This window comes from Sus scrofa, chromosome 13, assembly GCF_054392235.1.
Source record: "Sus scrofa isolate SSC_HxYL_T2T_F1_AM1 chromosome 13, Sscrofa_HxYL_maternal_Yorkshire_Landrace_v2.0, whole genome shotgun sequence".
Lineage (NCBI taxonomy): Eukaryota > Metazoa > Chordata > Mammalia > Artiodactyla > Suidae > Sus > Sus scrofa.
In genome coordinates this window covers 223,288,949-223,313,559 of record NC_139395.1, presented here as the reverse complement: position 1 = coordinate 223,313,559, position 24,611 = coordinate 223,288,949, and the positions used below count along the sequence as shown (strand labels likewise).

The following is a 24,611-nucleotide window of genomic DNA, read 5'->3' as shown; positions in this document are numbered from 1 at the left end:
GTAAACACGTTAAGTATTAAATGAACAGCATCCGTCTTCACTACCAACCAAGACATCAGATGGAAACACCCGGACCCTGTCTGCCAACTGCGAGTCGGAGCTGCATGGACGACCCCAGGCCGGCAAGGCCCCAGGAGGAGGCACCCGGGCCGCCCGGCTGCAGGAGGAGGGTGACCTCTGTGAGCGCGGTGGGACAAGACCCCCGTCCCCATGGGCACTCGAGCAACTTTTGTGTCGAAACGTTAAAGCGACAGAGACCCTGGGGGGAAACCTCACACCCAAGGCGGGAGCCACAGACCCTCCCCGACAGCAGGACGCTCTCTGACTTCTCACCAGTTAATCATGTTCGAGGATCAAAATGAAAACACAAAGGGGCCCAGTGTGGTGTCAACGTCCTGCGGCCTCCCAGACCCCGCGGGTGAAAGTTCCCGCCAGAGGTGAAAGGTCAGCTTTCGGGACCGAGTCACCAGGACTTAGAACAACTTTAACCAAAAAAGCAGCCTTTGTCTGGGCAATAATTAACCTTCTGTCCCCTGAGGACACAACCCCGGAGCACACACAGGGACCCCTGTCTGGACCGCGGCGCAGGGGCGTGCCCGCCGCAGAGTGGCGGCAATGGTAGAATTCGGGGACTTGTGACCCCAGGGGACAGCGCTGCTGAGGGTGCCCACGCGCTGTTTCCAGGAGGCAAGGTTCCAGCTAAAGGTTCCAAGAAGTGTGGGGCCAAGGGCTCTGGAGGAAGACCCTGCTAGGATCTGGGATCTGCTCCCCTAAAATGCAGACCAGGGCCAGCCCTGGGGGGAGGGGCTTCCTGGGGGCAGAGGGGAGGCAGCCACGCCCGGGTCAGCGCTGCCCGTGCGGCTCTGAAGCGGAGGCCTGCCCTGGGGCTCACCGGCCACGGGGCCAGTGTGCCGTCTGGGAAAACCACCACCAGCACGATTCACGCTGGCGAGCCCCCCGGCCCCGCCCCACGGGGTGCAGCTGCCCCCGGAAAGGCCCACACTCGGGGCTCTGCTGCTGTTTCCGAGTCCTTCATTTTCTCTGTGCAGCTGGGCCTGGGCACGGGCCCTGCTCACCACGGGGAGGTCACCATGGGGCACAGCACACACCAGACACACACGCACGGGGCACGGGTGGGCACCCGGTGAGGCGGGCGGTCCCAGAGGTGCTGGGAGCACGTGACCCATGGGAGCGGGGAGCGAGGACCCTGGCACCTGACCCGAGGCGGGCAAACGGCCAGCCCACGTGGGGTTTTCCTGTCCTCGCTGCCGCAGCAGGTGGGCATGCCGTCGTCCCCTGCCCCAGGGCATGGCCCTCGCAATTACCTGGAACTTGTCAGGGTCCGCTCGGCCGGCCTGAGCCACGAAGAGGCGGGCGTCGGGCTCCAGCTGCAGGGCGCGCAGGGAGCGCGACAGGGGCTCCAGCTGGACCTCCTCACAGTCCACGAAGAGCGCGACGTGCGCGCCGTCCACGCTGAGCGCCAGGTGCGTCCAGCGACCGTGGAGCGCGGGCAGCGTGAAGCTGGCGGCCGTGCGTGTGCGGGCGGCGCCGGGCTCCGTGTACAGCAGCTGCACCTGCTGCTGCCCCCCGCGCGCCGCCGCCAGCTTCACGCCCACCAAGACCACCGCCTGCGCCGCGTCCGTGACCGCGAACAGCACGCCTGCGCCGGCTGAGGCCGGCCGCACGCGCATGAGCAGCGAGAAGTCGTGGAAGAACGTGCGGGGCACGAGGCTCAGGGCCGCCTGGCCAACACCGCTGATCCCGTCGAACTCGTAGGCGGGCCCCACGTCAGGGTCGTGCACCAGGGCCACCTGCCGCGGCAGGGGCTCCCCGAGCATCTGCTGGAGCCCAACCTCGACGGCCTCGCCCTCTGTGGAGAGAAAAGACAGGAGTGAGGTCACGCACCACCGAGGGGAAACCGAGGCACTGGCCACCCTGGCACCGGGGCCCACCCTGCTCTCCCGCGCCAGCAGGGACACGGCAGCCACCTGTCCATCCAGGTGCACACTGCTCCACGTGGGGTGCGAACCAGCATGGTGGGAGGGGCAAGGGCACGGCCAGCTCGGTGACCACGTGCCCTGTCAGCACAAGGTTCCCAGTGCCAGGTGCCGGGGGCTCGAGCCCGTCCCCGCTCCTGCACTTGGACTCCGAGGCAACGCACCTGACACTGGTCACCACCTCCAGCCCTTCAAACATCACAACGTGACGACAAAGAGAGAGGCTGGACACAGGGGGTGGCCTGGACAGGTAGGGCCACCAGAAGCCTGGGTTGCTGACTTCTGGGACCAAGATGAGGGTGTCCGGGGCTGGGGGCTCAGGGTGGGGCCCACCTCTGTCCAGGGGGCGTGGTCACTGCTGGACACAGGAGGGGGTAAGCGCCAACCCAGGGACGGGCCGGTCCCAGCAACCTCCGGGACACACGCGTTGCCAGGCAGGGCGGGGATCTGGGCCGTGGTCTGGCCCAGAAACGGCCCACCGGGGCGTCTTCTCTCCCACCACTATCTGGGGGGCACGGCCCCCAGAGGGAGGCCCTGGGGCAGACGCCCCTCCGGGAGGCGGCTGCTGGCAGGGGGTGTCCTGAGAAGGCCCGGTGAGCCTGCAGGTGTGTGTGTGGATGTGTGTGAGGGTGACAGCGTGACTGCGTCAGTGCGTGTCCCGTGTGGCGGACGCCTGGGATCCGGTCCTTGAGCACAGGGTCGGGCTGACCCAGGACCACTAGAACGGAGCAGAGGGAAGAAACGCTGAAGCCCAACTTCCCAAGACAAGCTCTGTTGTTCAAAGGGCCCTGAGGACAATCGATGAAAAGAGAAGAGACAGCCACTGGCATGAGGACGGGGCTTCGGGCACCTGCGGGGGGGCCCTCCCGCCTTGTGAGCAGCTCCGCCGGCCCGCCGGGCTCCCCTCAGCCTCTCTGTGTCCTGCAGGTAAAACCCTTTGCGATGAGAGGTGGGGACAGCAGCATCCGTGGAAGTGGCCTCAGCGCCTGCCCAGGGCAGATGGCCCCTCACAGGAGCAGGGGGACCTTCACAAGGTCCCTGGGCTCTGGGAGGCCAGGAATCACTTCCTGCTCAAAGACAGACTCCGCTGTCCAGCAAGACAGCACCGTCCAGGTCCCTTAGCATCAGCCACGCCCGGGGCCCACGTGTCCCCTGAGATTAGGAAAGAAGACTCTCACCGGCCTGGGTGCCAGTGGCCCTGGTGTCCCCACCCCACTGTCCCCAAAGTTAAGCATGGATGTGCCCCAGCAGCACCCTTCCCTCCAGGCAGCTAGACGTTTCCAAATTAATGAAGAATGCAAGATGCAGCAGCAGCTGGTGTCCTGGGCTTGAAGACAACAGCTTGTAGCAGGGGATGTCTCAGGGGCCTAGAAAGAGAGACACACACGAGGGACAGGCCCGGGAACCGAGAGACACAAGAGCTCCTTCCCAAAGTTTCCTGTTTCCTCTGCATGAAATTCTTCCTGCGTCCCATTGGGAGAAGCCTCCGAATGCCAGGACCCTGAGATCACAGATCCAGGCTCCAATTACAGGCAGCTGGGGTGGGACGTGGGCCACACCTTTCTGCAGATCTGGCAGCTGCTGCGCTGGCCGCGCTGGCCCGAGGTGCTGGCCCAGCCAACTCGGGAAGGAAACCAGCTCCTCTCCAACAGCGATGCCCAGGCCGAGCTCTGGGCGCTCAGAGGGCACCTTCCTGGGAACACGATGGGTGGCACCATGGCCAGCCCTGGCCCCTCCGGTCGGCCACCCTCCCCTGCAATCAAGGAAGCAGGGGACTTGCCTGGTAGAAGACAGGTTGCCTTTCAGCAAACAGGCAGCCATGAACAAGTGGGGTGGATCCTGACACGACCAACTGAGACGTAGCCCAGGTGCCTCAGGCTGGCTCGACGTCGAAAGTTGATGAACGCAAATCCGCCACTTCAACCGGGTAAAGACGAAAAGCCACACGCTCGTGGCCTTAGATGCAGAAAAGGCCTTGCGTAAAATCCCGTTACGACAAACACTCTCTGTCCACCAGGAGCAGAGGTCAGACTCCTCCCTTGATGAGACCATCGCAAGCCACAGCCAACATCGTGCTTCGTGGTGAGAAACTGGAAGCTTTTCCACCAAAACGAGGTACACGGCAAAGACCACTCCCCCCCCCCTCCTTTCCAACCCCGCGCGGGACAGTCTGGCGACCCCCGTGACACGAGAACTGGAGATGAAAGCACGTGGATCGAGGAGGAGGAAGTGAAAGTGTCCATTTGCAGGTGGCCAGTCGGAAAGAGAACTGAAGAAGAGCCCAAACAATCGTCCAAAACCCCTCTCGGAACGAGCAAGGCTGGCAAGGGTGTAGAAAGTCCATCACTTTCCTCTGTACCAGCCATGAGTGAGTCGAACTTGAAGTTCAAAATACAAACCGCTCACATCAGCAGCCCCCCCAGAGAAGAAGTACTTACTCACATTCACCCCAGGCACAAACGCGACCCCTGGACAGGCCCTACATGAGCAAAACGACACTGTTCCGACAAAAGAAATCAGAGAATAAATAAACGCGAGGGGGCTCCATGTTCGTAACTAGGAGATTCGATGCTGTCAAAATGCCGGCTCTTCCCACTTGACGTGCGGAGTCAACGCAATCCCAGCAGAAACGCCAGCACTTTGCTACCGCAGGAAAAGCCCCGCCGGCTGCCTCGGTCCCGAAGGAGAAGAACGACGTCGGACTTCGACACCACCCGCCTTCAAGGCCCGGCGTGAGGCTACGGTGAACAAGGCGGTGTGGAGACAGAGCGGATAAACCGACCAGCAGAACAGAAGAGAGAGCCCAGAAACGGACCCACGCGAGTGTAGTTAACCCATCTTTAGTTAAGAAGCAAAGGCACTGCAACGGGGGAAACAGACTCTCCAACAAATGGTGCTGGAACAACCGGACGCTACATGCAAAAAAAAAAAAAAAGGAAGAAGAAGACTCTCAACACGGACCTCATGCCCTTAACAAAACTCACTCACAGTGGATCCCAGGCCTACACGTAGCCTGGGAAACTGCAAACCTCCCCAAAGACAACGTGGGGAAGCCACTCATGGCCCTGGGTTTGGGAATGACTTTTGAGATACAGCACCACAGGCACGATCCTTGAGGGAACCGAAGCTGGACTCCCCGACATGGAAACTTCTGTTCCCCAGAAGGCACTGTTAAGAGAATGAGAAGACGAGCCACAGATTGGGAGAAAAATGTGCCGAGCACGAATCCGATGAAGGACCGTGACCCAAACACACAAGCCACACCTGAAACCCGACAATGAGATGAAAATATGGACAAAACTCCCCAGAGAAGAAAGACAGACGGCAAATCGGCCCAGGAGAAGACAAATGATGACAACGACGGCAGAGCCCGCTGCACGGCTCAGCACGGCCCGCAGCCCGACGGTGACGAGGACGAGCGCCGGGGCGGCGGGACCTCTGCCACGGCTGGGCCCCCGGAGCCGCGCCGCCACCGCCGCCGCCCTGGGAGACGGTCTGGTGGCTTCTCACGAACCGCCCCCTGCTCTTCCCGGGGAACCCAGCGGCCAGGTTCCACGGGGTTATCGAGGGGCTGGAAACTGTGTTCCTACGAAAAGCTGCACGTCTAACAGCCACCTTACTCACAGCTGCCAAAGCCTGGACGCCACGAGACGTCCCTCAGGAGGATCCAACCCTGGTCCCTCCCGACTAGGGACGCGAGTCGGCGCGAAAGAGAACCGCGCGATCAGGTCCCGAGCAGCCCGGGGGAGCCCGGGCCGCGCGCTCCCGGGCGAAGGAAGCCGGGCGAACCGACTCCAGACTGTCTGAGTCCAGCTGTCGGACCCTCTGGAAAAGGCCCAAGTGTGGGGACGGCGGAGGGACCCGCATTTGCCGGGAACCGGGGTGGGGAGGGATGAGCAGGGGGAGCCCAGAGGACTTGCGGGGCAGTGACGAGGCCCCACTACACGTGGGTACGAGTCATCGGATCCCCAGACTGGGCAACCCCGACGGCGAGCCCTGGGCTTTGGGTCGGGGTGACTATGACGAGTCGACGCAGGCTCGTCATCACCACGGAGGACCGTCTGCGGAGCCAGCGGTAGTAGGGGAGGCGGGGGGGACACAGGAACTCTCTGTACCTTCCCCCGAGTCTGCTGTGAACCCGAAACTGCCCTAAAAAATAACCCTTTAAAAAAAATCTGGCACATGATAAAAAAAAAATAAGCAAACATTACAACACTATCATGAGATAAAACGGAAGATGAAAGCCACTAAGTGGGACAAAGGGGATGGTAATTTGGACGGGCCACTAGACGGGGTGTGCAGGCCCCCCCTGCACCCCATGCCTGCAGGGGGGTCCTCGTCCTCGACAGCGGCCCTGGCCTCCCCCCGCCATGGTCCCGTGACGACGGAACGAAAGCACCTCAGTGGGAAACCGATGGGGTGTCTAATCCATCCCTGGCCCTTTGTCACCTGAGGCCACCGCCCCGTCAGGACGGGACCCCGGCCTCGACGCACGGAGGAAAGGCTGAGAACAGACCTCTCGGGCCTGGGGAGCGTCCCGGTACCTGGAGAGGCCACCCCACCCCGCGGACACCTCGACCCAATTACAACGTGCAAATCTGCGTGTGCGTGTCCACCCGGACCCAGTCACAGGCGCGGGGAGCGTTTCTGATGAGCGAGGAGAGGAAGTACCCACGGGCCTCCCGGGAGCCTCTGAAGGAAGCGGTGCCCTCCCACGGGGGCAGCGGGCATCAGTGGTTAACGCAGGCTGAAGGGACCAGGCAGGGAGCAGGCACGGTTGCCGACACTGTGCAGGAGGAGAGGAGCTTCCGGGTACACAGCGAGGTCCCCGTCCGCACAGTAACGGTGGCAGGGAAACGCACACGCGGGCACACAGGTGCACGCCCGACGCGCAGCCGCAGCAAAACCACAGGCCCCACAGAGGTCTGTCCCCCAGCATGTGGGACCTGAGGGTCCCGTCACTCTGCAAAGGGACCCTCGCAGGGGGGAGGAGGCCATCCAGTGTAGCCCACCCCAGGCACAGAACCTCTCCCGGTCAGAGAGCCAGCCAGACATGGCAGCTCGAAGAGGCCAGGAGGCAGGGCCAAGGAATGCAGAAGCCTCCAGAAGCTGGGAAGGCAGGAGCCTCCAGAGGCTGGGAAGGGAGAAGCCTCAGAGGCTGGGAAGGCAGGAGCCTCCAGAGGCTGGGAAGGCAGGAGCCTCCAGAAGCTGGGAAGGGAGATGCAGAGTCTTCCCTAGAGCCCCAGAAGCCTCACAGCCCTTCATATACCTTGTTTTGGGCCTAGAAAAGCTGATTTTGGAATCTGGCTCCAAAGGTAATACATTTGTGTTGACTTGAGGCCCCGAGTTTGTGGTTATCTGTCCCAGTGGCCGCAGGACACCCCTGCACATCTTTGCAGATCCACAGCGAGGGGCCGGGGAGCTCCCAAGCGGCCGGGCCCTCGCTGAGTGTGTGTGCACTCTGGAGGAACGGCTAACCCAGGGGAGAAGCAGCGAGGATGAGATGACAGCAGAGTGGCCCTCAGGGGCTGAGAGTGGCAGGTGCAGGCAGCCCCAGGGCCACCTCTGCAGGTGTGCAGGTTGCATCAGAGCACTGGCCACTCTGCACAATCTCTCCTCAGGTCCGAGGCCTCTGTCTGCAGAACCTCCGCCCGTGACCCCACCCCGGTCCCTCTGACCCCAGCTCCCTCCCCGCTCTCAGGGGAACGGCCCTGTCGGCCCACCCAGGACGGGACGTGCGCTGGCTCTCACTCCCTGTTCCTCTGGGGCAAGAGACCCTGCACTGGATCCCCAGCAGTGCGCTGCTCCCCACAGCACCGCGGCCCGGGGACACACCTGCAGGGACGGGGGGTGGCTAGGCCTGCCCAGCTGGGGGCCCAGCCCGACAGGGACACAGAGGGAGCTGGCGGGGCCTGGGCGGCTGCCCTGCCCTCTCCCTACCGGGCACGGCACAGGTCTCCCTCTGGGCCACCTCTCCATGGCCGTATGTCCCCCCAGCCGCGTGCCAGCCCCAGCCCCTCCTCCCCTGCCTGGGTGGGGGCGGGAAGGAAGCAGATGGGGGGAGCACTGGGAATGGGGAGGATGGGGCTGAGGCCGCAGGCTGCTGTGCCAGGACCAGGGGGCCTGTCCGCACGCCCCCCCCCTCCCAGCCTACCGTGAGGGGAGTGGGCCCGACTCTGCCCCCGGGTCCGTCACACGCTGCAGGACACTCTGAGAGGGGGGATGGAAGCGGTAGTGCCACGGGGTGGGGGGAGCCTCTGCAGGCAGTTCTAGGAAGGAAGCGACCCCTCCTCCAAGAAGATGCCCCACCCCCACCCCAGGAACTTCACTAGCCGGAGACAGCTGCACCCCAACTCGCCCCCTCCCCCGCGGCCACCTGCACCTGCCTCAGCACATGGTGGGAGAGCGTGTCCAGTGCAGCACAAGGTGCCAGCGGTGGGTGGTTCCCCCCTAAGGTCCCCCCCAGAGGCCAGAGAAGCCCTGGGCCTGTGGGACCTTCCCCAGCCAGGCCACACCCAGCGGGGTCCCCGCTGTGACAAACATCTGAGCCAGATGACACAAGAATCCCTGGACTTCTGCTCGGAACACAGCCTCCCTCACAGGCTGGGGCCCTGCCAATGTGTGCAGATGTCCAGTGAGCTGTCCCCTCCAGGCCACTCCGCTGACCAGGCCAGCTGTGGTCAGGGAAATTCCACGGCCCACGCGGCCCAGCCTGGGCCTTGCGGGCAGGAGAGCCCTCCTGCGCCCGCCCCCAGCCCCGTGCCCAGCCGTGGCTGCGCCTCCTCCCAGAGGCGAGCTGCCTGGGGTCCAGCGGCAGGGCGTGTGTGTCCAAGGCCTGGGCGGGCAGGAGGGGTGAGGAGGAGGGAGAGGAGGCGGACCGTGCCGGGACGGCCTGGTGCTCCTCCGCGGGGGACCCTCCCGGCACGACACTTCCCTGCGGCTGCCCCTGCCCCACGCGCTCGAGGCGGCCGGGGCGAGGAGGCCCAGCCAGCGGTGGCGGGTGGGCACGCTGTGCAGAGCCTGGAGGGGGCCGGGCAGGCCTGTTTTCGGGTGTTTAGCACCAACTTGCGTGGGGTGTGGGAACACGCACCTCACTGCAGCCCCAGCCTCTGAGTGAGATCCACACCCACTGTGTCGAGCACTGGGCAAGGGCCACCCTGCTCAGGCGGGCGCAGCCATCCCCACCCTGGCGCGGCATCCCGGTCTGTCTGCAGAGGCCACGGCCCCGCCTCCCCCTCCATGGCAACCCTAGGTTTGCTTCCTTGGTGGGGTGGGCACCCCTGCCACGGGCACTTGCCTGGGCACTGCAGCCACCCCCTCACTGCACCCCAGGCAGGGATTCACCCACACACCCCCCCTCAGGAGCTCAGCTGGGTGACACCCCCTCTTGGGGTCCAGGGGAGCCACCCCACCCCCATTGGCCCAGCTTCAAAGCCCAGTGACTTTGGGGGTCAGGAGGAGAGTCACGGCTGCTCCCCTCAGTACCACGGGAGTAGGGCATGCACAGCGGGACGGGGAGGTGGGTGGGTGGCAGGCCAGCGAATGCCAACAGGCAGTGGGCGCAGCTCAGGGCTCAGCCCACTGGGGATGCAGAAGGAGCTGGGGGGCCTCAGAGGTTGTGCAGCCCTCCTACTCCCTGTCAGCCACACGGCGATGCGGGCACAGAGGCTTGAGCTCCAGACGGGCTGGGCGGGTCCCACACGTGCCCAGACTCGCCGACTGCGTGATGGTCAGGACCTTGCCACCTCAGGGCAGCAAGTCCTGCACCCCAGCAGCTCCCTGCGGGCTGGGCAGAAAGGACCTCAGACACTGCAGCACCGTGGCCGAGGCGGTGGCTAGAATTCAGTGTAAGTCCGCTCGCTCGGGAAGTCCTGTCACTGTTCGGGGCCTCAGGCCCCCCCCACCCCCGTGATGGGGCGTGACAGGTGGTCTCGGAGCCGGGGGCGGGGTCACACACGGACCCTCTCAGCCTCTCCAGTCCCCAGCCTCCCTCCTGCAAAGGAGACGGCGCACGCCCTCTGCCTCCCGAGGGCACAGCTCAGGGCCCGGCTGGGGCCTCTGTGCAGGTCCTCCCGGCCCCGGCCGGGCCCGCCAGGCTGGGCCAAGAGGAAAGGCAGGCGGCCGGCCGGTGGGTTACCTGCAGCCGGCCCAATGAACACGCAGTGCCCGTCCTCCCGTGCCGGGAGCGAGGCGCAGGGGACCGGCAGCCCGCCCCCGTCCAGGTGGCTCCAGCATGCGTCCTCCAGGGTCTCGCAGAACTGGCGGCAGGGCGGCGGGGCGGCGGGGCCCGGGCCGCAGGGCGGGGCGAGCAGCAGGCAGAAGAACCAGGCGAGGAAGCGGTGGCAGCGGGTCTGGAGGAGCGCCCCCCAGGCCCGGGCCGCGGCCTGCACCTCCTCGCCGCTCCCGTGGTGCAGGTGGTTGGGCAGCCAGACACGCCCGATGCCCAGGCAGCTGCAGATCGCCAGGGAGGGCGGCAGAGGCAGGCAGCGGCCGGTGGCCCCGAGCTGTGCGGAGGTATGAGCGAGACCAGGCCCCGAAGAATTAGCCACGTGGGGAAGCCAAGCACCACCGTCCCCAATTAGAGCTGCCAATGCGACGTAGGACAGCGTGGCAGGGGCGCCAGAGGAGAGAGCCGAAGGGCCGTGTGCGCCAGGAGAGCCCGTCACCAAGGGAAGCAGAGGTGGCCTGCGGACGTCAGGGTGTCGGTGCTGCTGGCCTGGCCTGGCTGCCACGGGCAAGAGTCCTTTGCCGTCCAGCTCCTGGGACCACCCGGGAGACAGCTGGCTTCCCCAGGGAGGAGCCCCACCTGGTGCGGGGGACAGAGAAGCTCTACCTGGGGCTGGTGGTGGTACCGAGGGTGCCCTGAACGGCGCCAGGGGCCCGCCTGGGGAGGGCGGCGGCTGGGTGGGCAGCGGCTGGGTGCCGGCCTCCGTCCTCTGGGTGTCTGGCGAGCTCGGGGCCCCACTGCTCAGCCAGAGCGTGGTTCCACTCTCCCAGAGGGTGCTGGACGGCCCGGGGGTGGTGAGGGGGTCTGTGGGGGTCGGAGAGGCTGGCGTCCCCCCGCCGGCGGAGCTCTCGGGGTGCGTGGTGTCGTCCCACAGCCGGATGAAGCGCTGGATGCCCAGAGCCACGTTCAGGATCTTGGCTCCCACACCCGCGATGTTCTCCTCCTTGGGGTCCCGGCTCCCGGGGGGGGCCGTGGGGAGAGCGGGGCCCTGGCCCTGGCCCCCCTCCAGCCTCTCCAGACGAGGCTCAGGGCTGGCCGGGGCTTCCCCCGCGTCGGTGGCGCCATCCCAGGGGTCCACGTGCGCGGTGGTGTTCTCTGGGCGCTGCTCAGGTGAGCTGCCCGGGGGCACGGGGGCCGGCGTGGCCTGGGGCACAGATGCCGGCGTGGCCTTGGGCATGGTGGCCTCAGAGAACCACAGCCAGGGAAAGGGGTCGGCCCAGGTGGCCGCGAGGCAGCAGGCGAGCAGCAGCAGCAGGCCGAGGTGGCCAGGCCGGCCGCTGGGGTCGGGAGCCATCGCGCTGTGTGCACCAGGGAGCAGCGGGCGGCCTCTGCCGTCCGGAGGTGGGGCCCGTCCGCTCCCGCCTCCCGCCCCCGGGCCTGCAGCCAGCTCCCCATTCATGCATCCAGGAGGCCCCTCCTTCTACCTTTTGGCTCGTGAAGGAAACAGACCGGAGCCTCTCCCCAAGGTGACAGCTCCCACCTCCTTAAAGCAGCAGCAGACCTGCCCCTGCCCCCCATCCGAGGCCAAAGGGCACGGACAGAGCAGAATTCCCAGCTCCCTCCGCTGGGGGCTGGGGGCTGGGGGAGGCCGGGGCCCTCCCAGGCTGCCGCTGAGTCCCTGCACGGGGGTGCGCACGGGGGCTTTGGGCCAGAGTCCCAACTGGTCCCCTTGGAGGTGGGGCAGGGGCTCCTGGGTACTTGGGGGCTTCGGGAAGGACCCCCATCCTCGCCCTGCTCCCTGCAGGGCATGGACCCAAGGGAGAGGGCCTGGCACAGCCCCGGGGGGCGTCCTCCCTGGGTGGGGCTGGGAATGGAGGCTGGGCTCCTCGGGATGCCAGGCGCAGTCCCCAGGCCCACTTGGCCATTGCCCTCTGCGCTCAGGGCCAATCCGACGGAGAACAGCCCGGGAGCCTGGCCTCGGGCCATGGCTCTGGGGCAAAGCTGGAGCTTGGAAACCACAGGACTTGCTAGAGCCCCTCCTGCTGCAGCTGCTGCCCTGAGGTGGCCAGTGTCTGTCCCCAGTGTCCAGTCCCAGGGCCACTAGCTCCCACTTGCTCAGAGTCGCACACTCCCCAGCCCCGCCCAGGCCCCTACCCCTGCCACAGACACCCGCTAGTCCTCGTCCATCCGGCCAGAGGCCAAGGCCTCTTCTTTCAACCTCGAGCTGCTCAGATGCACTGCCCTCTGTCCCCAAGGGCTGGAACCGCTCCCGGGCTAACCCAGCTGGGACCAGGTCTGAGGCCTGCAAGGCTTCTGCTTAACCCCTGAGAATTGCTCTAAAGGAACAGAGCACAGCAAGGGGGCATCAGCGGACTGGCGGTTCCAGACAGACAGAGAGACAGCTGCCCTCCCCGCCGCCCCCACAGCTCAGGGCAGCCCCTGGGTCGGGTGGGGGCTGGGTGAGCGTGCCCTCCCTGAGCCCAGCGCTGCTCCCATCACTCGGGCACCTTTCTGGGTATCTTGCTCTGGGGGTCCTCTGCCCGAGACTCGGCCGGATGCTGCCGTGTGGCCCGGAGTCCTGCCAGAGCCCGCAATGGGGCGTGGGGAGCAAGTCCCGGTCACCAGGAGCAGGCCTGCTTGGGACTCACAGCCTGTGGGGCCCTAGCTTGGGTTACGGCTGCCACCCCCCAGACAGCACCCGCCCTCTGAGCTGCTCCAGGAGCCCCGGCCCCGGCAGCAGGAGGGTGGAGGGGGTGGGCTTCCCACCTTCACGAGGACCCCCGGCAGGATGCACCCCCAGCTCTCTCCCATCCTGACCACCCAGCGGCGCACCCACACCCGCCAGGCCAGGGCCCGGCGCCTGCCTGCACCGCGGGCCACACGCCGCGTGGCGGCAGGGCTTGCAGTGAGGGAACCAAAGGTCCGGCTCCAGGTCAGAGTGTTCGCGCCTCGCGTGGGCCCACATGACCCCCAGCCACACACACACCCAGCCGCGTTTGCCCACCAGGCTCCACACTGGACCCCACGGCGCCCGCACGCCCGTCGGCCCTCCTGCCCGGGTCCTCTCCAGGCTGTGGCCTGGCTGCCACCCGGGAGCCCTGTCCACAGGCAGGGCCTGGTGCTCGGGATCAGAACCCCCATTCAGGACAGGTGGACACTGCGTCACCTCTCAGAAGGTGGGGACCCGCATGACAGCATCCGGGTCTCTGCGGGGCCTTCCTGCCCTCACATCCGGAATTCTTAGAAATGCCCCAGAACAGTCTCTCGCGGTTCACGGCCGCTAATGGGATTATATGCCTAAAGTCTGGGGAAAATCTCAGGATAGAAATTCCAAAGGCCCTTCCCCTTCTCCCAGCACGTACTGGAGAGGGACACTGGGCCGTCTACCCAAGTGGGGGGGCTCCCTTGCCCGCCCCATGGCCCCAGGCACTCGGCAACTCCAGGGCCACTCACCAGCTGGCTCCCTCCACTCCTCGGGCACTCACCCTTCCCAGGACATCAGGGAGCACAAAGGCGTGGCAGCTGGGGCCTGCAAGGGGCCACATTCTCCAGGAAGCGGTAATGGCCCCAGCACCCTGGGTGCCCACACCACAATCCATCGGGCAGCCCCCTGCCCTCCCCCTCCTGGCGCCCCCCCCCACATTCTGGAGGCCAAGGTCACTTCCCAGCACCCCAGAACACCATAGATCAACCTTCTCTGGAAAATGCCAGCACAGCTCTGCCAGGAAGGCAGCTCCTAGCAGGAAGCAACCTGTCGAGGTGCTGGTCCCTGAGGCTCCCTGCACACATGTTCACATGCACCACACACACATGCAAGCATGCATGGAAACATATGCAAATGTGCATACACATGTAAACACAATACACATGTGCACACGCACAACATGCAAACATACGTGCACACACGAAAACACATGCACCACGTAAGACAAACACACATGAACACGCATGCACAATGCAAACCTTCTCACACATACACACATGTAGACACACAGTGCAATGCACAACACGCAAACACACATGCACACACATGCAAACACGCACACGTGCACACGTAGAGTACACATGCACCACAGCATGCAAATAGACGTGCGCATGTGCACACACATTAAAACACACATACACACGTGCACATGCACCACGCACATCTATACGCTCACACACACACATGCACACGCATGCAATCACATGTGCGCCTGTGCGCATGCTCACACAGACACTGCAGCACTCAGAAGGCCTGCAGTGTGGGCCTGCTTCCCCCATCTCCTTGGAGACACACAGGGTCTGAGCCTCGGAGCCCTGGACAGAGCTTCCGTCTGCCGCGTGGAGGGTCCTGTAGGTGCTGGTTGCCCCGGGGTCTGTGCTGTCTCGAGGTGGGATCAGCTTCCTGAGCTGCCCACGGGGGTGGGGGAGGGTGAAGGACCTTCGAGGGACACGCTACGAAATCTCTGAAACACAGTAACGCTGGGCGAGGGGCCACGGTTCTGAAAGCGCTTTGTTCCCCATGCCAGGCGAGCCCCCAGCCCGGCTCAGCATCCTTGCTGAGGAACTAGCCGGGGCCCCTCCACCCCCGGCGTCGGGCGGCCCCGACAGGTCCGCCCCAGCCCCCAAGCCCACAGCAGTTCCTTGGCCATTCGGTCACTCCCTCATCCATCCATCCACCCACACGCCCCCGCGTGCTCTGTCCTGGGCCTTCCAGTCGAGTTTGGCCATGACAGTTCCAGGAGTCCCAGCACCTCCCTGGCCCTGGAGGAGCCTGAGGGCGCGTCCCTCCCAAGGAGTGGCCCTGCTGACCACAGAGCCACACGTGGGCTCGCCATGCTTGCCACCAGCCAGCTGCGCTCAAACTCAGAAGCGGGCAGCAGCCCAGTGTCCACACGGGACGCCTCTGGGAAGCTCGAGGTGCACCTGAGAAGAGCAGGCTTGGATCTCAGCCCCAGGGCGGCCACCTGGAGAGTCCACGGACCGTAATCAGGCGCCAGGGAGGGAGATAGTGCACGCTGCCCCTCCAGGGACTACGGCGAGTCCTGCACGTGCAGGTGCCCTTGGGTGCCAGCACCCAGCTCAGGAATGGCAGGGATTCAGGAATTCACCAGATCAGTGACCAAAAGGCCCCGACGGCACAGGTTCTGCTGTGGTCACCGCGCAAGCTTTCACGCAGCCTCAGGACCCCGGCCCGTGCTTGCTTGCTTCCCCGCGGCTCCCAGGCGGGGCTCACCGGCCCCGGCTTGCATCCAGCCCGGGTGATGGTGTCCACTCCTCGGTGGCCTGGCAGCTCCTGTTCCTTACGAACCTGGTGTCCACCTGCCCTCAGATTTCAGCTGCTGTTTCGTGAGTGAAGGCGAGCTATGCGGCGTCCGTGGGCTCCTCCTCCCCCGCCACCCCCCAAACCGTCTCTGATGACGACACCCGGCCTGGAGGACACCGGATTTCAGTCAAGGCTCCTGGATGTGACGGACCACAGGAGGGTCCTTTCAACCCCAGAAGAGACCTCTGGACCTGGGTGGACACACAGGTGGCCCGGGGACAGGTGGCTTCCTCTCTCACGGATCCTAGGAATGTCTTGGGAATGGCCCAGCAAGAATTTGCAGGTGTCTTGTAGGTGCCGGGTGACCCCTAGCCAGGCTTTGGGCAGGTCCCCGATGCCCTTCCCCCCCTCACCCCCGCCTTCCTGAAAGGCCCCCTTCTCTCCTCCATCCATGACATGCTGCGGCCCGTGGCCCAAAGCAGGGGCACATCACCCCTGGTAACTCACCCCCAAAGCTCTCCAGGCTGCGTGTGCGTTTATGGCGAGTGTCTGCGCGTCTCCGTGTGCTTGGTGTGTATGTCTGTGTATGTACGTGTGCACGCGCCTTGGGTCTGTGCTTATGTGTCCCCCCGCTCCTGTGGGGACGGTCACCTCAGGGTGCCTGGACGCGGGGCGGCCCCGGGGCCAGCAGGGGAGTCCCGCCGGGCCAGGGCCGGGGCCGGGTGTCAGGACTCGCACACGGCGGCTGCCGAGCACAGCCCTCCGCCCACGTGCCCTCGTTTGAACGGCGCCCCAAAGGCCCTGCCCGCGCAGTCGGCTCCCTCTGGCTGGGACGGACGTGGCCCGGAGCGGACGGCGGCCTCAGCCTCGCGGGGACACCCGCGCTGTCCTCTCGGGGTGCGTCTCTCTGGCTCAGGATCGCTCCCTCTCTGAGCACTGTGTGCCGAGGGGCCAGCCACCCCCCTCCGAGAGGACCCAGCACCCAGAACCTCCTGAAGGGTCTGCCTCCCGCTCGCCTCACTCCTCGCCAGGGTTTGTTCTGTCTTGTTGGCTGTCTGGTTTGGATGCCTGAATCATGTGCTCTTTTATTTTCATTTGCGAAAAAGCACAAAACCCCCGCACGCGAGCCAAGCGGATCCCAGCAGCGGGAGGTGAGCCGTCCGGGACTGCGGCCTGGCCGACGACCGGGCCCACGGTGGCCCTCTGGAGCCCTCGGGTGGCCGGCCTGGGGCGGCCCATGCGTGGCTCGCAGGCGGCAGGACGCGGGGAGGGAGACGCCGAGGCAGCCGCCAGCCCTGCTGCCCCCACGCGGCCCGCCCTCCCTGTCCCCCGACGCTCCCCAGGCCGGCAGCGTCCTGCAGAGACCCCTCTGGCCACCCTGGGGCTCGCTCCTGCTCCCTCCTCGGGCCGATACTAGAGGCTGCTCAAGACATGGCCTCGACGGGCCAGTCCCAGCACATGTCCCCGTCCACCGGCCAGTCCTCACAGGGGTCCAGGGAGCAGAGCCGGGAAACCATGGCCCCAGCACCCTGCTCGGGGACAACTCCCGAGGGCGGCAGCCTGTCCAGCACGGACCGTACGTCCAGGACACGCTTCCAGCCCCTCCAGACGGAACACGACTGGACCTCTTTCTGCGGTTCATTTAGTTGGTAATTGTCCAAAGTGGCTCAACATCCTGCCCCATCCCTGCATTTCGTGGTGACTTTTTGGAGCCACAATGATAAAGGCCACAGCTTTTTTTTTTTTTTTTTTTTGGTCTTTTTAGGGCCGCACCCGTGGCACATGGAAGTTCCCAGGCTAGGGGTCGAATCAGAGCGGAGCTGCCGGCCTCCACCACAGCCATGGCAACACCAGATCCGAGCCATATCGACAACCTACATCATGGCTCATGGCAACTCCGGATCCTTAACCCACTGAGCGAGGCCAGGGATTGAACCTGTGTCCTCATGGGTATTAGCTGGGTTCGTTACCACTGAGCCACAACAGGAACTGCAAGGCCACAGCTCTTGAAGGGCTGACCTTGAGCCCTAGGTAGACCGCCGGCCAGGTCACTGCACTGGCTGGGCATTTTGCCAGGCCCCCTCCCAGCCTCCCCTTCTGGCCCCTACTGCCCTGGGGTGGCTGTGCAGGGGACACCGGGCAGCCAGGGCTTCAGCTCAAGGCCCTTGAGCACCTCCCCTCTTGCTGGTTGGTCACCTGAGGACCGCCTGGCCTCAGAGCCACAGACTGCGTGGCATCAGCTAATTTTTAACCACCAGGCTGCCAGGCCCTCCCCCAGCCAACCCGGGTGTCAGTGACTGGTTTCCTCCCGGGGCAGCAGAGCAGAGACCCCGTGTGGATTCCCAGTGCACTTCCCTGAGCTCAGTCCCCAGGGCTCCGGGGGCCGTGACCCGCTGCTGGGCAGGGCAGGGCAGGGAGGGTGCTGCCACCCAGCGGGAGGAAGAGCCTCCAGCCCCAAAGCCGTTTGTGAACATGGAACAGTGGTGAAGAGGGGCGGGCGAGGGGCCGCCCTTGTCTTGCTCCCGATGGAACGAGACAGTGAAAGATGGCCCCGCAGGATGGAAGAAGTTGTTTGCCTGTCATACACCCGACAACAGGTTTGTATCGAGAATATATAAACAGCGCCTATGATCCAACAATAAAAAGACAATCCCATTTTTGCTTTTTTGGTTTTTTTTTTCTTTTGTCTTTTTAGGGCCTTACTCTCGGCATATGGAGGTTCCCAGGCTAGGGGTCCAATGGGAGCTACAGCTGCTGGCCAGAGCCACAGCAACACGGGATCCGAGCCGCGCCTGCGACCTACACCGCAGCTCGCGGCAGCGCCTCAACCCACTGAGCAAGGCCGGGGACTGAACCCGCAACCTCATGGTTCCTCGTGGGATTTGTTTCCACTGCACCACAACGGGAACTCCCAGTTTTTCTTTTTTTTAAAAGCAAAGAATCTGAATAGACATTTCTCTAATGAAGACACACAGATGGCCAATAACTAAGCACATGACTAGCTGCTGTCGTGCCGTCGGTGGCCAGGAGAACGCAAACGGAAACCACGAGGAGGTACCCTCACACCCACTAGGACGGCTCCAGTCTAAAAGGCGATTACAAGGGATGGCGAGACCCAGGATGCGCAGCACTCACCTCTGCTGGCGGGAGGGTGAGACGGGGCCAACACCTTGCACAAATCTGGCAGCTCCTCAAATGAGTCACCTACGTCCCAGAAATTCCACTCCAGATCTATCCCAAGAGATGAAAACTCACGTCCACACAAAAACCTGTGCACTACTCACTTCAGCCAAGAGGTCGAACGAGGCACCTGTTCCTTGGCTGCTGAACAGACAGACACACAAGGTGGCCCATGCATCTGGGGGAATATTACTTGGCCATGAAAAGGAGTGACGTCCTGATACACACTACAGCATCGGCAAAGCTCGAACAGAACACGTTGTGTTAAGTGAAAGATACCATATACCGAAGGTCATGTATTTATGATTCCATTTCCACGAAATACACGGAACAGGGAACTCTATAGATAGTGGACGACTGGTTGGTTAGGGCTGGGGGTTATAGCGAAAAGGTTTCTTTTTTATGGAAGCACAGCTGATGTGCAACATTAGATCAGTTGAAGGTGTACAATATAGGGACCCAGTTTGTAAAGCTTATCCTCCACTTAGGGTTGTTATAAACCACTGGCACCATTCCTGGGCGGCACAGCATGTCCTGCGGCTTATTTCACACGTGGCAGTGGGTACCTCCCATGCCCCCCGAGACTGCCCCGCCCCCTGCCCTCTCCCCACGGGAACCGCTAATTTGTTCTCCCCATATAATCTGTATCTTTTTGTGCTACATTCACTGCTTCCTTGCAGTTTCTAGATTCCACATGTAAGAGATACATAGTGTTTGCCTTTCTCTGCCAGACTTCCTTCTCGAAAGCACAGTGCCCTCCAAGTCCATTCATGTGGCTGCAAACGGCCAAATTAAAGCCTTTTTTTCCCTTTTTACGGTTGTACCTGCGGGATATGGAATTTCCCAGCTAGGGAGCCTACGCCACAGCTACAGCGACGGGAGGTCTGAGCTGCATCTGAGACCTATGCTACAGCTTGAGGCGATGTTGGATACTTAACCTACTGAGCGAGGCCAGGGATGGAACGCACATCCTCGCGGATACTAGTCAGATTCTTAGCCCACTGAGCCCCAACGGGAACTCCCTTCAAGGCTTCTTCTCGAAGTGAAAGAAATGTTCCAGAACTGACTGCAGTGACGGCTGTCCCCTGTGCTAAACCACCGAATAGTGTAGTTTAAGTCAGGGAGTTTACGGCGTGGAGATCATAGTTCCATAAAGCTGTTTAAAAAAGAACAAAGGGAAACTGCCATATTTTTCAAACCACACAATCCTAAATGCTACTTTATATGCATTTATTTGATGCTTTGTGAGACTGAGGTTTTTAATATATTCAATGAAAATATTTCTTTCCTTTATAAATTCCTATGCAATTTTACTCATTTCTAAGGGAGTATGTGCTATTTGTTAAAAAGCCCAGCGGGGTGGGGGGCAGGTTGGACGGGGAGTTTGGGGTTAGTAGACGCAAACGGTTGCATTTGGAACGGATGAGCAATGGGGTCCCGCTGGACGGCACAGGGCACGATGCCCAGTCTCTCGGCTGTAACATGACAGAGTCAGTATGAAAAGAAGTGTACGTATACGTGCGACTGGGTCACTTTGCTGTTCAATGGAAATTGAAGAAACGTTATAAATCAACTATACTTTGATAAAAATAAGTAAATAAATAAAAATACGTTATAAATCAACTATACTTTGATAAAAATAAGTAAATAAATAAACAGCAGCCAGGGATACGCACACCGGGCATCTTTGCTGCTCGTGATGCTTTCCAAGCCTCTTCCACAAACCAGGGCTCACAGCTCTGCTCCCGCTCAGTCTGTGCCCACTTGGGGCCTCCCTGGCCTGGCGCCCGGCTGTCCACGGAGCTGCCGGAGGTCACCTCCGGGGTCCCAGCTGACCCTCGCTGAACGCTCACCCTGGACTCCCACGCCTGTCTTGGGGGATGTCAACCTCACGACCCCCCCCATCCCATCAGGAGCCCAGGGGACAGGGCGGGCCAGCCCCCAGCGGGTTCGGGGAGCAGGGCCGCTGCGGCTCGGGGCCCAGCATGTGACCCCGTCGCTGTGCGTTACTTGCACTCACTGCAGACGCCGCCCTCCATCGGTCAGCAAACAGCGCTGAGCCCCTGCCGTGCACCCAGCCCCCCGCAGGGTGGGGACAAGGGAGCTGGACCAGCGGAAGAGCCGGGGACACGCGGCCGAGCGCACAGACCAGGACGGGGGACGAAAGGAAGGAGCCTCTCGGAAGGCGCTCAAAGCAGCAGGGGGGTGGCTCCTGCAGGCGGATGCCAAGGTCTCTTCCAGACAGCTGCTCGGCCACCCAGGAGGGGGACAGGCAGCCCCACCGGCCGGCGGGGGAGCAGGCCCCTCACAAGGAGCCTTGGGGTCAGCCAGGCGCAGCGTCCTCCGGGGGCTGCAGTTAGCGCGTCACATGTGTGACGCACGAGATGGGACACGAGGGGCCGGCATTGCCAACGGGGCTCTTGACCCAGGACGTGAGCAGGCGATTGGTGTCCACCGCGTGGCTGGGGACGCTGTGCCCGAGCGTCACCTCACTGCTCTACTCTGTGGGGACAGGAGGGAAGGGACCACCCACGTGGACCCATCCCCACAGCCCTCCCCCAGGCTCAGGCCAGCTGCCCCCGTGACCTGCTGGGCCTGCAAGAACCCCCAGGGAGGACGGCTGGGGGGTCCCGAGGGCCGGGGCCGCGGGGCAGGCGGAGAAGACGCGAGACCTTCAAAGCAGTGAGCGGCCCATGCGTTTTTAAGGGCCTGGCCGGCTGCTCATTAACGGGATTTGCGAGGAAGGCTGGAGGAGGCTGGGGCAGCCCGCTTCCCACGGGGAGGGGCGGGGAGGCGGCCGCCTGCTGGGCCCGTCCACGGCCAGGCTGGTTAGGGTCACAGGTCCAGCACCTCCTAGGTGCCGACACCCCAGGTCCCACACCAGGTCCTGGGCCCTGGGAAGGCGAGAGAAGCAGCAGGACCCACACGCGCCCCGGGAAGACCCCAGCGGCAGCAGTTTAATAAAACGTGACAGGGGCCCACCCCCCCCCCCCACTTCTGCCTCCTGCCTTCGGCTTCAAAGGGAGAGCAAGCTCAAGGTGTGTGGCCCAGATCCCAGCACCTGCCCCCCCCCGGGGGGGGGGCTTTTCCCAGGAGAAAATGGCCTGTTTCCTTAAAAGGATGGAGTGAAGTGCTGGGAACTTGGTTCTCTCCTCAAAGGAAGACCGGCCCCCACCGAAGGGGGTGCGGCCCTTCTCAGCGTGGGTCTGGGGGCTGCCTGAACTTCACCCCCAGCCACCCTTGCCCCAAGAGGGGGATGCCTGTGCCCCTGTCAGGTGCACGGAGGGGGCTCTGCCCAGGACCTGCGGGGGGGACAGGCCACCTTCTGCGGACGCCCCCCCCCCCAAGAAAAATGGAGCTGGGTTGCTCCAGGTGAGAAGTCAGGAGGAGGGTGAGGAGGGACTGGGGGCATTCGAGGGTCCCCCCACCCCGCCAGTCAAGGGCTGGAAAACGACAAAGCTCAGCTTCTGACGGAGACCGGGGCGAAGGTCTGGGTGGATCTGGCCCTCAGAACAGCGACCAGGAGGCGGGCTCCTCGGAAGGAGGGGGCAGGGGCCCGGGGGTCCGTGTGGGAGGCGAGGTCGCCCACCGCAGCCGCACTGACCCTTCCCCGCCCAGCCCCGCACCCGCCTCCAACGCCCTGGGGCTTGGCGGCCGCTCCCCGCCCGGGTTCTGGTCTCCGGGGCCTGGGTAGGTCCAGCCTCAGGATTTGGAAACACTCTCAGGCAACTCCTCCAGGCAGCTGGATGTGAAATAAAACCACGGCAAGTCCTGGCTGCTCCCGGGGGATGTCACAGCCCCGACCCCCGGAGGCTTCCAGAGGCTTTGCTAACCCCACCCCACCCCAGGGCACAGGCTTGGACAGGGCACTGAGCCCCCACCACCCCAGAGCCCAGGGAACGCCACTCGGATGGTAGCTGGTACTGGGACAGTCATGAGACTGACCGCAGGTTTGGGCCGCAATCTCCCCTCAGACACACCCTGTCCCCAGCCCACTGCAGGCCCTGCTTCCTGTCCTTCCAGGGCCACCGGAGACACGGGGTGGAAGGAACAGGTCCAGACACTTCAGTCCACCAGCTCCAGCTTTCCCTCTGGCTGAACCTGTGGCCGGAGCCTACAAGGCCCTCACAGCCTCGTTGGTATCAAGTGCCCTTCAAACGCCAGGCTCTGGGTGGGTAAACCCCCGCAGAGCAGAGCCCTGACCCTGCACCATCCAGAGGTCAGACCAGCAAGCCCAGGTCGCCCGCGTGGGGCTGTCATGTGAGCACCGGCCACCAGGGGGAGCCACAGACCCGGGGATGGGAGGCCCGCTGGGCCCGCCTTGCAGGATCCCTTGAAGGCAGGCAGGCAGCAGGTCCTCTGATGCGCGGGCCCAGGAAGCAGAGGCACCAGCCCCGCTGGCCCTCGGTCACTGAACACAGCTCCAGCCGGCTCGGCTGCGCGCCGGGCGGCCCAGGCGCCGGCTAGTCCCTCTCGTCTGGTCTGGTTGCTTCAATGCCGCTGGACAGATGCCCCGACACGAAGGGCTTCCCCAAAGTGGGGTCACCGGGTCAAAGAGCCAAGCTCCCGGGATTCAGGTAACAGAGGGCAGGGCCCTTCCAAGGGGGACATGGGCCCCACGTGCCCCACGTGCCCCGGGCACGGCCCGTCCACGGTGTTCCCTCCGCGGGGGCTGCAGGCAGACTCACAGCCCCGAGATGCGCACGTGCTGCTCGCCGGGGCCTGTGAACACGGCACAGGACGGGCAAGGGGGAGCTAGGGCTGCCCACGGATCAAGGCTGCTCATCAGCTGCTCTTAAAACACAGAGATTACCCTGGATTATCCGGACAGGCCCGCTTAGCTGGGACGAGGGAGGCAGAGGAGCCACCACCGAAGAGAAGCACCAGGAGAAAGACTGAACCGTCTCAGCGGCCCTGACGATGGAGTGGCCGAGACCGCCAAGGACGCGGGCGCCCCGAGGAGCCGGAAAAGGCAGGAGCCTCCGGAGGGGTCGGCCTGGCCCGCAGCTGGCTCTGGCCCAGCCCACGTCGGACCCCGACCCACAGAGCGCTGAGTAATCTGCGTGGTTTTAAGGCCCTGACTGCGGGGTCCTTTGTCTCAGCAGCCGCAGGACCAGCGTCAGCTCTGCGTGCCCTGCCTGCTCCGAGGCGGGGACCCTCACCTTCGAGCGCCGGCACCTGCGTCTCCTGGCCTGGGGGTCCCTCCCCCGCCCGGCCTCTTCTTCCCCCTTCGGGGGTGCGGCCTGCAGGCGCCCTTGCGGTCAGACCCCCCTCCGGCTTCTTCTTCGCACTTTCTTCCTGCGCCTGCTCTTCACGCCCCTGCGACGGACCCCCCTCCTCGCTCTCGGCCGAGGGTCCTTTGAGCCCCCACCCCGCACACACTGTGACCCACCAGCCTTCCAACGACAGCCCGACGTTTGGATTTTCCTTAACGTGGGGCCTTTAGGCCCCTGCTTCTCCGAGGCAAGCCGGGCCGCTTCCCTGAGCCGTCACGGCCAATTCTTCATAGCACACAGCGCAAACGTCACGTGGGGCCCAGTGACAGAGTGTCTCCACGCAGGCACTGTCCTTTCTGTGCTCAGTGCCCTGACCCCAACCAGGGGCGTCTGAGTCATTTTGTTCCAGCTGCAGGGACAGACCTGCCCAGGCCAGTCGGCGAGCAAACCGCTGCATCCAGAGGCCCACTGCTGAGGCGCCAGGCGCACGGCCAGGCTCAGTGGTGACAGGGCCAGCGGAAGGCGGAGGGCACGGGGCCTCCGTCCGGCTCTTCCTGGGAAGAGCTGCCCCCAAACCAGCCCCACCCGCCCCACAGGGGGCAAGGCCCAGGGATGTGTGCGTGTGTGGCAGTGAGTGCGTGACAGTGAGTGTGCGTGTGACGCACACTTCCTCCAGAACCCGGGCAGCTGGACCGGCCCAAACCTGGGAGGGGGGAGGCGACAGTCCTCGGCCCACAGCGGCTGGGGACAGGCACTCGGGGACACACGGTCAACTCTAAACGGCCACTTCCGGGCTGCGGCCT

At 64.0% G+C, this 24,611-nt stretch overlaps 1 protein-coding gene across 12 annotated transcripts in view; it reads right to left on the bottom strand.

The window, feature by feature from the left end:
• The window catches only part of COL18A1 (collagen type XVIII alpha 1 chain), a 75,106-nt gene that overhangs the window by 30,469 nt on the left and 20,026 nt on the right, over positions 1-24,611 (bottom strand). For 5 of the 12 annotated variants that reach the window (XM_021071536.2, XM_021071537.2, XM_084992323.1 and 2 more), the window contains one exon: positions 1,326-1,870. In XM_021071536.2, the coding sequence (XP_020927195.2) occupies positions 1,326-1,870 (545 nt within the window). Of the gene's footprint in view, positions 1-1,325; positions 1,871-3,777; positions 4,013-10,134; positions 11,555-24,611 lie in introns of those variants that run through there. The other 7 variants (XM_021071529.2, XM_021071530.2, XM_084992320.1 and 4 more) reach the window with 3 other exon arrangements.